The sequence below is a fragment of the Dermacentor variabilis genome, chromosome 5 (assembly GCF_050947875.1).
Source record: "Dermacentor variabilis isolate Ectoservices chromosome 5, ASM5094787v1, whole genome shotgun sequence".
NCBI lineage: Eukaryota > Metazoa > Arthropoda > Arachnida > Ixodida > Ixodidae > Dermacentor > Dermacentor variabilis.
Genome location: NC_134572.1, coordinates 10,599,331 through 10,612,168, shown reverse-complemented (window position 1 = coordinate 10,612,168; position 12,838 = coordinate 10,599,331). Strand labels below are relative to the sequence as shown.

The window sequence follows — 12,838 nt, the reverse complement described above, 5'->3', positions numbered from 1 at the left end:
TAATGCCTACCTTTCATGTTCATAAGTCTTGGTGCCATCGTTGACCATGGCCATAATGTAAGGGTTGTTATGCTGCCAGAGGAAACCATAAGAACATTTATTCTTCAGACTAATCATCCTTAGGAGCAATTATAAGTCAACTAATACAGTCGACTTTGTTACAATGGACCCTGATAATTCTACAAAAAAAGTTCATTTTATCCGAAGTCCGTAATATCCAAAACACCCTCACTTCCAAAACTTTCGTCGCACTGTAAACAACTTTATTGCAAAGAGTGAGTGATGAGCATCCAAAGTCAAAAACAAACAAAAAAGTCGCAGTTTCACCTGAAAGGTAAAAGAGATTGCAGTAGCAAATTAGGCAAGATAAGCGCGGCAGCAGCAGCGAGCAAATGGACATTCATGCTGTCTCTTGCTTCAACGCGAACTAAACGTCGAAAGCACAGTGCATACAACATTACTGGCACTACTGGGTGCACTTTGTCCACATCGCAGATCGCTTTCAAGATACGGTGGCCACACCGTAAGCAGCAGCCTTGAGAGTAGAATCCTCTCCTTCCTCTCACTCTCTCTCATCCAGCTCTGGTTCCCTTTTTTCACTGCAACACCACTTCTAACTTATACACATCCTCCGCTTTTTTGATACGATATTTAAAACCTGCAGCGTATCTAATAGTTTAGTAATGGTGCTTATCATTCCACAGGAATACATGCTATGATGGGGCATTACAGACAATTTCTGCTACCTGGATTCCTTTTGTAGGCACCCAAATTTAAGTAAACAAACAGTTTTGCACTCTACGTCTGCTAGAACAAGGTCACCATGGCAGGAAATCGAACCTATGACCTCGTCCATATCAGCACAACTCTAGTCACACTGCCACATAATGAACACAGTAGATAAACCGGTTTCTCAGAGTTCATGAAAATGCAAGCTGTAAATTTGTCACATGCTGTACCAACCTTCCCGTCATTGTCAAAGGAGTCGAAGAAGAGGGCCAGACCAATCCATTTGTCACTGCTGCCGAACACGGGACCCTCAGCCTGCCTCTGACTCGTGTACCAGAAAGCCTACAAAAAGGATTGTGAAGCTTCATGTTACCTTTGCGAAGATGTGCAGAAACATGCTCACAACAAATCGCTAAACTGCAGGGAGAGTAAGGTAGTTATGTACAGCGCGTCCCAACTGCAACATGACTGGCCGCTGGAGGCACTTTGCTTGTATTCGCGAGCTTCTTTCACTCTCAGAAAAACTTATGTAGCAGGTATTGAGCAACAGAAAGCTGTATCACGAGTTTTTTCTTATATTGATCTACAATTTTTTCATTGACACTTTTAATCTAATTATAACATTTGAGGAACTGATTATTGAAGACTAATTATGCAATGAGGCAGAATGCAAAAAATCTGAACATCTCCAAGTGACGGCACACAACATTACCTTAATTCTGTCCAGCTATGTGGCATTTGCATATTTTAAAATCTTGGTGCATGATAACTCAGTATATACAAGGTGTCCCATCTGCCATGTATCAAGCTTTAAAAAGGTTGGATTATTCTATGCAAATAAGACCAAATGCATGTTGTTTGGAGTGCAGTTCAGCAGTAACCGCCAGTAATATTTTTTAGCCGCTGACAACAGCTGGTGAAAAGTAATTAGCTAACTTTTCAGACGTTTCTCTAACTGTAAAGACGTCCCTTAGGGAGTTTTAGAAATGTAGAATAGACATCACATTTCTTTTTTTTTCAGCGAAGACAAAGCCCACAAAATATGAAAAGCATTTCATGCCCGCCAGACCATGCCATGTTGCTTTTGATGGTGAAAAACGGCGCTTGAGGCCTTAGTTGTGTTTTCAAAAGCCTGAGCAATTATTTCTGTGTAGAGTGGCCGCAGGTTTATCTTCGCAGGAGAGCAGGGTTCCCCTTCTGGAACAGTTTAATGCAATTAGTGGAGCAGTAATGTTACTGCTCTCGCGTTGCATTCTGTCAATCAAGCTCTGTGCTCGCCACATTCAAGGGTTGTTCAAATTGGCCAGGGCGCAGCCGAGCATGTTCAAATTAGTTTCATGCCATTCAATAATGTACCCACTTGCCGGGTCCAGAGGGCAAGTCCACGTTATGTGATTTTTCTAATTAACAAGGGCCAAATTAAAAGTTTCAGTGAATTAGTTAAAATAAAATTAAATTAAATTCTGGGGTTTAACGTGCCAAAACCACTTTCTGATTATGAGGCACGCCGTAGTGGAGGACTCCGGAAATTTCGACCACCTGGGTTCAGTGAATTAGTGTTTTATACAATTCTCGAACAGTGTCCATCTCTGTGCATCTAACTTCAGGCATGTAGCTATGTTCATTCCTCATTTCCCAGGAAAACAAACAATGTGTTAGGTGTGTGTGCCCCCCACACAGGGAACATTACTACCTTCATAAGGTGTTCCTGGGGATGGCAAGTCTTCCATTCACTAAATACGAGTTTGATAAGGCAAGGTCAACATATTTTTATTGCAGTACTTGCACCCCTCTACAAAATGTTACACCCACCCACACTGCAGCTGGTGTTTTCACTAAGAGTGTGCAAATACTTGAAAATTCTGAACAACAGAATCAAATATTGCCGTATTTGAATCAAGGAACCAAATGTAAATATGGTCATGTGGTAGTGACGGTGAAGAAAGAAGCAAAACTGTGAATGGTGAAAATTGTGTTTTATTGGGCGAACCTGTGCCCTCAAAAACAGGCTACACTCAAAGCACAACGATAGCGGCGAACACAGTCTGCGATCGTCGAAAATCTGCTCTGCCGGTCAAGCGCATCGGCTTTTATAGACGAGCCATTGAATGTTCCATAGTAATCGCTGGTGCCCATGTGTCTTCCAGAAAGTTCTACACTATTCACGTCGTACATACATGCAATCAGATTACACAAAGTTCGGTGGCAAAAGAAAGCGGATAGAACCATCGATAACATTCCAGAAACTTCCGATACATGCAGGTGCATCGAGCGTTACGCAATTACATTTGTTTGGCAGTGAAACGTGGTCACCCAATAAACAAGTACACATGTCAATATTTTTCACATGGTTGTCATATATTTCAATTCTAATGTGTACAATCAAATACAAAATTTGAGCAAATGTGACAAATTTTACCCCGCCAGCTACAATAAATATAAAATTAGAGAAGTTACTTAGTGGAGTCCGCTGCACATCGCTCTGGGAGTCATACTTTGTCTTTTAAACTGCAGTCGTTTTCACTCTCCAAAGAATTTCGGGTATGCAACAAACTGCCTATTTGTTCCCAGTGCTCCATTTGGACATGTTATGACAGAAACTTGCCAACATTCTGAATACTAATACTACATAAACATCATTTTATCAAAAAACCTAATTCTGGTGTTTTGCAAGCCAAAACCAAGATACAATTATGAGGCACCCCCTAGTGGGGGACTCCTGTTCATATTAGACCACTTGGGGTTCTTTAACATATACTCAATGTACGATACACGTGTGTTAATCTATTTCGCCCCCATCGAAATGCAGCCACCAAGGCTGGAATTACATTACATTAGTGGTTAAAGGACTGTCCTTTACATTGTGTACGCCACAACACTATACTCAAAAAGCATTGAGGCATCATTTATCATTTCTCGCAAGTGTTGTGCATAGTATGCAAACAACTGACAACTGCTTTCTTTTTGTACTGTTCGTGCTTCAGTTGGACTGTTCATTTCTTTTTCTATAAGAATGCACTGTGACAACTTGTAACGAAATCTATTCCGGCACGATTATGCATGCACAAGCATTTATATTTTCTACTGTACTGTTCATTCCAGTTAAGTGATTGTTAGTTTCGTATTGAGTATTACAATGCTGTGATGCCTAGACGACACAGTTTGTTAGTACCTTAGTCGTACTCTGTCAAAAGAGGGTCATTATGCAGCTGCCTGTGCCTATCCTATGCAGAAACTATATGTGTCTGACCTTCCAAGGGGAGCTTATGCCTTTGTTTTGTAAGGTGTATTAAAATATCTTTAGCCCTATTTTTCTTGCAGTGTACTTTGTGAGCCTACGCAAACAAAAAAACGAAAGCTTTATTCAAACAGCGAATTCCTGGTGAAGCTAGTGGAATGGGTTACCGTCACATTCCTTGAAATCATTTGTTTCGCTTATGCATGCTATTTCTTGACCTTGAGGCTTAACTGAGATGCAAGTGTGATGCCCAACGTGTGTTCTCGATCCCGCATTTTTACAAGTGATGGCCTGCTATGTGAAAATAGAGTTCTCCACTCATGGCTGCCTAATGTCATACAGTTGTTTCGGCACATTGTTTAAATGTGCACAAATGCATGGTCACCAGCCAGGCTATAAATACGAAGTGAAGAATCGATTATGAGCTGAAGACATGCTGCGACAGGTGCAAGGGATTTAAAAATAAGCAGTGAATTTCACTGCGACACTCACAAGCCCATCAGCACCCAAGCGACCCTGTCCAGTGACCCTGAAGACCATCTCCACCTCCCACCAGGGAAAGTTCACTGGGTTCTTGTTCCAGATGGCTCCTGCAAAAAAGTGGATTGATAAGGGATCACACGTAAGAAAATGTGCCAAGTTAATAAATAAATTGCGCGCTCAATTCTGCTAGAACAGAAAAACAAAAAAGCAAGCAAAAGGAAAGCATATGCAGAATGTATACACGTGTAGCTTTTTCAGCACATAGCAAAGCAACTAAATCGTTGAGAAACATGTGTAAACAAGAACATTAGCAACATGCAAACTTGCACAAAAAAGCTGCAAGATGGTGAACAACACATGTCTTGACTCACATGCTTGCACTTTTTGTCCCCTTGAATAGCAGCACCTAGCCACTCCTAAAGTAACCCACAGAAGACATTCATACAGTACATGCACAAGAACTGAGAAAATGAAAGGATGTTACCTTTCTTGCTTTTCAGGGACGGCGTAATTCGAACCATTTCTTCACTGGCTATGCAACCTGTGGGAAGAAAACAGCACGGGCCTTTAGTCTTGAAGCATCAGCTTCCCTTTTGGTCAATCTGCGCTGCCACAAAAAAAAAAAAAAAAGAAAAAAAAAACTGCTGCTTGAGCGACAAGTACAAAAAGTAATATTTCTGGACTGCAGGCATAACAACAGCGCCTTTACATTCTGTTTCAACATCCAAAATGATCTGCGTAGCTACTTGGCTGTTTGCAAACTAAATATGTTGGGCATCAACAATAGACTTGACATCTCATAACACCAGGTAAAAAAATTCACTGTCGATTCACCAATGTGAAATTTGAGCGCAGCTCTATACGTGTTTTTATTTTGTGATATAATGGCTGGTGCAGACAATCTGTCTCATGTGGCATTTTGCAAATGGAGTGAAGTGTGGTGCGACTGCCTTGCTAATCTGAAGATTGCAAGTCCAATGCAAAGGCGATGCGTGGGCGCAATTCACAGCAGCCGCCACCGACAGACCTCCCAGATGATGCGCCTTACTCTGGTGCCGTATCGTAGCAATTGTCACCATACTAGGCTTTTCTTCTCCCCCTTTCGCCATACCCTCCTCCTCTGCTTTCCGCCTTGCATCTTTCACCCCCCACTGCGCTTCGCATTCGTTTTCATCACCCACTGCGCTCATTCTCTTGTTTACACTGACGCTCGCCGCAGGAACGGGTGCCTAAAAGCTGCGCTCTAAAAATTAAGTAAATAAGCAAAATGGCTTGAAACCACTTTGTGCAATTTCAATTATTTGTGCTGTTCAGCCACACTACCATGTATAGAGCCCAAGGTGCCAGCTAGCTTCATTTTAAAGAGTTTACAGGACCAGCTGCAACTGACTAGCATTTGAAGATGTTGGTTAGGGAATTCCACAAGCAGCGTTTGCAAGATTGTTGAATACAGAAATGCACTACATTTTAATAACTTGTACCAAGCAAGAAATCCACATTCCGATCAACTTCCCAAGAGTGTTCGATGAATCAAATGGAGCCACCTTGGGGCTCTTTGCCCGGATGCAGGTTTTGTGCATTTAAGGACGGCAAAATTTCATAAGCATGATATCCAGTGCAATTTTTGTGCCACTACAAAGTTTATCTTTGGTGACTGCTTTCTCCTGACGTACAGGCTGCTAAAAACTGCAACTATGCTAAACACCTGCGTGAAAGATGCAACGAAAATGTGCGTGTCATTCAGAATAGTGGATAGCTGGGCTTGTTGGTACGAACACATTCTTTAGCAAACAGCGTGAAAAACGGGACACAGAAAAGAAGCACACTATACAGCACTTGTGTCGTGCGCCTCTTTTCTGCGTCCTGTTATTCGAGCTCTTTGCTGAAGAATGTGCATGTCATGCTTTCTAGATGTTTTCCTATCACCACATCAGTGCAAAGGTGAAACTAACCGCCTGTGCGACCTCGGAGGTAGACTAAAAAGAAAACACTCAAGTTAGGCTTGACTGATTACACTTTTCTAAAGGCAAAGTTATGACTTGGTCAAAGGTGGCAAGGCACAGTGAGTCAAAGAGCAACATGAAGTTCCCGCCACCCTTCCCTTAAGTTTCAGAGAGTGCAGCCATGTTGGGCCAAGACTAGTTATTAAAGACAGTTAATGTACACTGTTTGCAACATTGCAAGATTCATGAAGGTGGTAGTGACCAAATGCTGCACCAAGAAGGGCCAATTCCTGTTCTGGCAAGGAGGTGTTTATGGTAAAACTCAGTTGGCCTTCCCAATTTGGTCTGTACTTGCACTTATAGCTCCACTGGCTCTTTGCAATTCTCTCTCTCTCTCTTCTTCTTGTGTGTGTGTGGGGGGGAAGGCGAGAGGGCAGATTCAGGTACCACTCCAAGCCTTAAAGATGTAGTGGCCTGGACAAGAATTCAAACTTGGGGCCCTGAGTATAGGAACTCGATACTCTACCTCTACTCAACTCCATTGCATTCTGCCGGTACTAACACATGGGCCAGGAACTTGAAGATTAACCATGAAGCTTGAGAACTAAACGACCATGCGACAAGCGATGGAAACCAGAATGACAGGTATATTGTTAAAAGACGGGAAGACAGCGGCGTGGGTTAGAGAACAAATGGGGGTCGCAGAAATTCTAGTTGAGACTTAAAAGGAAAAAAATAGAGTTGGGCAGGCTGCGTAACGCATAGGCCAGATAACCAATGGTCTTTTAGAGCTACAGAATGGGTACATGGAGAAGAGAAACACAGTAGAGACCAGCAGAGAACTATATCGTGTCATGTAATAAAAAATTTGCATGCACAAGAATGGAGTCAGCGGATACAAGGCAAGGGTAACTAAAGGTTGCTGGGAAAGGCTTTCATTCTGCAGTAAACATAACACAATCTGGTGATGTTGATGATGGCTGCATTAAAAACTAAAAACTTCCCAGCTAAAGAAGTATTCAAGCATAAGAAAACACTGCTAAGCTGCAACATCATCCATTGGCCTAATTGGTTCCAAGGAGGGCACAGAAAATAAGAAGGGGACATCTGGTTTTAGTTCTACCCACAAATTCCACTTTGATGTGCATAGCAAATGACAGCAGAACTTCGAAACTAATTTACAAGCCTTGTCTACCTTTTCCAATAGCATCTGCATATAACCGAATATGTTACAAGAAAAGACCTTACACATGACAGAAGCCATCAACACACACAAAGAAAGTCAATGGAGAATATGCCTTTGTTTTCTAAATACCATGTCAGGACTCTTTCACATATACTGTGGCCTTGGTGTTTATAGCAACTTGCGATTTTGCCCACTTACCGCAACTCGTTTGTATTTTTTTTTTTTGCTCAGATTTCAGTGCAAGACGCACTCTACATTAAAATACTTGGCTTTCTTGCTTGATTGGTTTGCACCAGAGAGAAAAAAAAAATAAAAACACTGTTACATGTGCACTTCACCACCAGAGAAGCAGAGACTTGGAAATGTTTCAGAGCCTGTTGGAAACAATGCCAAGATGAAACAGAAAGGCAAAGATGCCAAGTGTTTTACTGAATAATGCAGACCAAGAAATTTAATCTTATAGTATAATCAGACAAAAAAAAGCAGCAACAACTACAAAGTCTTCCATTAAGGTTGTTAAAATAAAAATGGGGGTAACTGCACATACACTGCAATTCAGTAATGGGTTGAACACCAGAATGGCTGATTTGAACCTGACCAAAGCAGCCTGGCAATATCTAAGACTTGCATGTGAAGACAGCATACCGGCCGCTGCCTGCCACAAGAAAGAGGTATGCTTTCTTGTCCCAATGAATTGGCAGTACCAGAGCAAAAGTGTGCCAATGTGTGTACATTTTGGCGACATTTACATGTCAGTTGCAAAGCACCACCTGCCTTCCCCTCACAAGGCATTCCGAGAGTCGATGATGCCGCAACCAACAGCTAGAGCAGTGACACCTGCCACTCAGTGTGGCTGCCTTCCAGGCCTGATGTCATTAAGGCTTGGACTCCAGCTGTGAGCTGGTAGGTTGCAGCTGCAATGAGACTATACGTCCCATGCAGACTTGTTCTGTTCCACTTTTTTTTTTGGCCCTAGTACGAGAGTGCATGTTCTGTGTCATCAGACATAAGGCTTCTGGGGAAGAACATCAGAATTGGTGGATAAGCGAGTTGCTTGGTTACATCAGCATGACTTAATAATACGTATAAGAACAAGAAGCAGAGCCCAGCAACCCTTAATATCTCTGCAAAGGATAGCAGAATGAAAAGTAGGGATAGATGGTGGTTCAAAAGACTACACGACCACTGACACAATTACACAGCAAGAAATTTAAACATGATTTTGTAAAGCTTTCTTGTGGTGAATCTTGCAAGCTTATACTCGAGCAGTTGCTCCTGTACCCAGATAAAATTTTAAGACACATTCATACATGGCTAGTCATGCATTTGTGTTGATATTGGCTACTCTGAGGCAATGTGAACAAAGCATTTACATTTTTTGACAGTGTTCTAGTGTGGCCGCACTGCATGGTCTGTTGTACAGGGATTTCCAAATGGGCTTACATATTACTGAATCTGTATCAAGAAAAGACTGAAACCATATTGCAATTGTTTATCTCCTTGCTTTAATCAATCACAAAAACATTATAATGAAAGTAATCCTTACTTTACAAGAGCGTGCTTATGCTACATTTCATGTCAGCAAGCCTGTCAATGGAATGGACTTCGATTTCATGCATTAGTTTAACATTTAGCCCTCAGGCTGTCCGAATAGTTAATAGGCTAGAAAACTGGTTTAACCCCCCAATAATTTGCCACGAGATTGGCTCAGTAGACGTGCATGACGAAACAGCCAATGAATAATCGAAAAGTTTTGAGGCAACTCCGCACGTATCTGCAAGGCTGCGATGTATGCGCCACATCTTCAGCTTTATAGACCATCCAATTACCTGTCGTATTTTAAAGCAACGTTCGTTATCTGGTGCTGCGGCTCGGAAATGCGCTTATCGCAATGAAACGTGGCGTTTATTTGTACAGCGCAGCGCTCAGCCAGCCACCGAGGGAACCATGCAAAAAGAAAAAGTTTAGCGATTTACACAGGTTGGCACCGCTTCCAAGTAAACCCCTCTACGTTTCGACCGAGAGAAGCACTTTGAACTCTTGCAAATATGCCAACGCATTTGAAAGCTGCCTCCTCCTAACGGGCTCAGCAACTCTGCAAACCGCAGAGCGTAGGCAGCGGTGAATAATCTCTGTTACGAAGCCATCAACTGTCACGATATGCGTATGCCGACACACCAGCACCCGTGACTTTCAGTGACAACAGCGTGACAAGCAGGAAAACAGGCAACGCATAACGCCACGGTGAAGTGACTCGTCCACCCTCGCATGAGACCGAAAGCAGGCCGCGATTACCACGACTTTCCTGCTTGCACCGGTTCAATATGCCACATCCCGTACACATGGAAGTAAAAACCAGCCTGCATCCAGCTGGTACACAGCGCCTTAAAGCACCACGTCCGCAACTCGGAGAGCACCTTCCCGTTCGGCTCATCTTTCTCTGACATGACACTCTGCAATGGTGTCGTGCTCCAATTGCGTGCACTGCTAAAAGCCACGTGTACGCGAGCCGATTGGCATGCACGACCATCGACGGGCAGCCGGCGATACTCACTGCCGCTGTAGTCCCAGAAAGGCACGCTGCCATCCTTCTGCGCTAGGTATGGTCCCTTGAAGCTGTACTTGTACTCGAACTTGCGGTGGCCGATGTTCGCCGTGCACGAGCACAGCGCTAGTAGCGCTAAGACAACGAACCATAGGCAGCTCGTAGACGCTGCCATCCTGCTGTACTGTCGGCCGACCCGTCAGTCTCGCCGCCGCCGCCAGCAGGGCCGATTCACAGGCTCACACGTACGCGCTAGCTCCGCACAAAAAATTACAACGATTGCATTTGCCATGCAGAACTAATGTCGATATTTGATAAATGCAAGAAATACTCTGTATTTTATAAACTACTATTTTTGCTAAGGTGTCAGCTTCTATATCTTTTTTCATACTCTCATGCAGCTATATGGCTATATGCGAGGCTGCTATTGTAACTTCTCGGTTTGTTTTGTTGATGCGCTTGTTTTCAAAACGGCGTTGGCGTGCTCGTGCACGTGGTTATGTGTGGTTCCTTCGTGAACATGCCATGCGTGAAGCTCTGAAACATGGACAAGACAGAGTACCTATCAAGCTGCGCCCAGTTTCTATCAGAATTCTCTTGGATCTGCAACTCTCGCATGACAGACTTGCTCATTGCCGGCACACTGGACGCGGTACCTGCTGAGGTAGCGCACACACGGCTTGCGTGCAGTGGCACTTACGCCAAGCTTTAGTGACAGCGCGCGGTTGCTATACAGATGTTGAATAAACTGAGAATTCTGGTTCCTACTGCCCTTGGGTTCGATCGGGAGGGTTGCTCGAAAGCAGATATTGAACTTAGCCCGCTATTTTGCGTCGTTTTGTCGATGTGTCACACATATGTGCAAAACGTGCCGTTTGCTATCGTACTTGTACGTGGCAGCCTTACTGCAAACTATTTTTAACTAAACGGTAAGCGGGATTTAATGCAGTGTAGACTACACGCCTTATTCACCTGCTCATATAAACAAAATTATAATATACAAACGTAATGATACGTGATTTGCTAATGTGTACGCATGCAAAAGCTGAATTGAAGGTTTAATAATTATAACTCTCATAAGTAACTAAAGCGAGAAACGGCAAGACTGCACGATATGTTCATCAGTCACCTCTAAACTTTGTGAATTACAGTTTTAAATCATAGAGTTGCTTAATCCCACGAGCCGAACTGAATTTTTGTAGCACATATGGCCTTATTCTAATCTTAATAGCAGTGATAATTAGCCTGAGTATCTGCTTTTGCCATCATTGTCAAAATGCGCTCGCTATGATGGTTGTTTATATGATGAACCAAAAGGGAAAGAACTGGAGCACTGTATCAAGTGTGCAAGTTTTTATGTGACGGATTCTTCTTCCAGTCACGCCATTATTTTGTTTATCATTGTATATACCCCTTGTATATCAACTTCATGCATGAAGTTAGCCAGAAAACTTATAGCTTCTTTAGTTTTGAGTATGTAACCTTGTCTATTTAGTCTGTCATTTCCTTCATTAGCTATTTGTACAACTTTTGAACAAAGCAGCCCTTTGAAATGCAGGCTGAAATGCCTGGGCACTGCAGGCACTTTGCCATGTTACATTTGGTTGAAGCTGACTGCCAGATAGAACAATGCCTTATTATCTTGCAATTTTCAACATTGAGAAGAATGTGAAAAAGAAGAGCTTGATTTTATGATAGCAACCATGCAATTCACTAGAATCTAGCTGCGATAAGAGTGCCCCTAGCTTGTTTTTGCAGCTGCTCATCATCATGCGATCGACTAATACATATGTACAAAGTAATTATTCATTGGATAATAACTTGTTTATACAGTGGTATATGTAAGTGGTGTCCAGACGTTGAACACGTAAAATTTAAGCTACAGTGTTCAAGCTGTTCCATCTTGCTACTTTCACTACCATGTCGAGATGCTGCAATACACTTGGAGTGAATTTAATTACATTATTGCAATGCTAAACATTGTGCTGTGCAGGTGGTTTAGCATTTAACAACATTTAACAATTTTCTGTGACAGGATATTTCTTGCTATCAAGTTTGCTTGCAATGTGCCATTGTATACATAGCTGCCGAACTAATATCCCCACTAGGACAGAAATAAACACTAAAATTATGTGTAGCTGTACCCATACTTGTACAAACGAAAATGAAAGTAGAACTGTTGTAGTTTCCTTGAAAACGCTGATTTTTAACCAAGAGAGTGATTGGCTAAGGTTTTGATGCAGGGACACAGCTTTTTGAAGCCTAATAACATAAAAGAAAAGAACAAGAAAGGAATTCATAAATGAAAGAACAATTAAATATGCTGAAAAACAAAGTACTAATATACTGTAAAAATAAAATGAGAATGGAAATTTAAAGTTAGCCTTCTGGTATGTGACAAGCAAAATGAAGGAAGCAGAGGTACGTCTCTTTTTGAGCATGACTCAAGGGTGCTTGCATGGAATAAAAGTGGGTTCAAATATTTCCTTTTTTCAGTCAGAAATAGCCAGCAGGAGAGGATCAAGTGTTCAAAATATGTCACTGTCCCACATGAATTGCAAATACCCGATGTGTGCCTACACTAGCTCAAAAGGGTAGCTTGAGGTGAACAGGGCACATTTTCATTTTTTCTTCAGGATACACAGCTCAGAAAAGTATGTCACTCTGCACTCTGCTCCTTCATATAGTTTGTAACTGCTCCTGAGGCCTGGCCA

General features: G+C 42.4%; 2 protein-coding genes across 4 annotated transcripts in view; one reads left to right on the top strand and one right to left on the bottom strand.

Annotated features, from left to right (window-relative positions):
• The window catches only part of ergic53 (lectin, mannose binding protein ergic53), a 42,541-nt gene extending 32,182 nt beyond the window's left edge, over nucleotides 1–10,359 (bottom strand). The window contains exons 1-5 of the mRNA XM_075691692.1: nucleotides 10,134–10,359; nucleotides 4,935–4,991; nucleotides 4,460–4,557; nucleotides 964–1,071; nucleotides 11–72 (exon numbers count right to left, since the gene is read on the bottom strand). Coding sequence (XP_075547807.1) covers nucleotides 11–72; nucleotides 964–1,071; nucleotides 4,460–4,557; nucleotides 4,935–4,991; nucleotides 10,134–10,299 — 491 coding nt within the window. The 5' untranslated portion in view covers nucleotides 10,300–10,359. The remainder of the gene's footprint in view (nucleotides 1–10; nucleotides 73–963; nucleotides 1,072–4,459; nucleotides 4,558–4,934; nucleotides 4,992–10,133) is intronic.
• A 198-nt stretch (nucleotides 10,360–10,557) lies between these two features.
• The window catches only part of LOC142582236 (methyltransferase-like protein 25B), a 42,565-nt gene continuing 40,284 nt past the window's right edge, over nucleotides 10,558–12,838 (top strand). For 2 of the 3 annotated variants that reach the window (XM_075691694.1, XM_075691695.1), the window contains exon 1: nucleotides 10,559–10,788. In XM_075691694.1, coding sequence (XP_075547809.1) covers nucleotides 10,669–10,788 — 120 coding nt within the window. In that variant the 5' untranslated portion in view covers nucleotides 10,559–10,668. Of the gene's footprint in view, nucleotides 10,789–12,838 lie in introns of all 3 variants that reach the window. The other variant, XM_075691693.1, reaches the window with a different exon arrangement.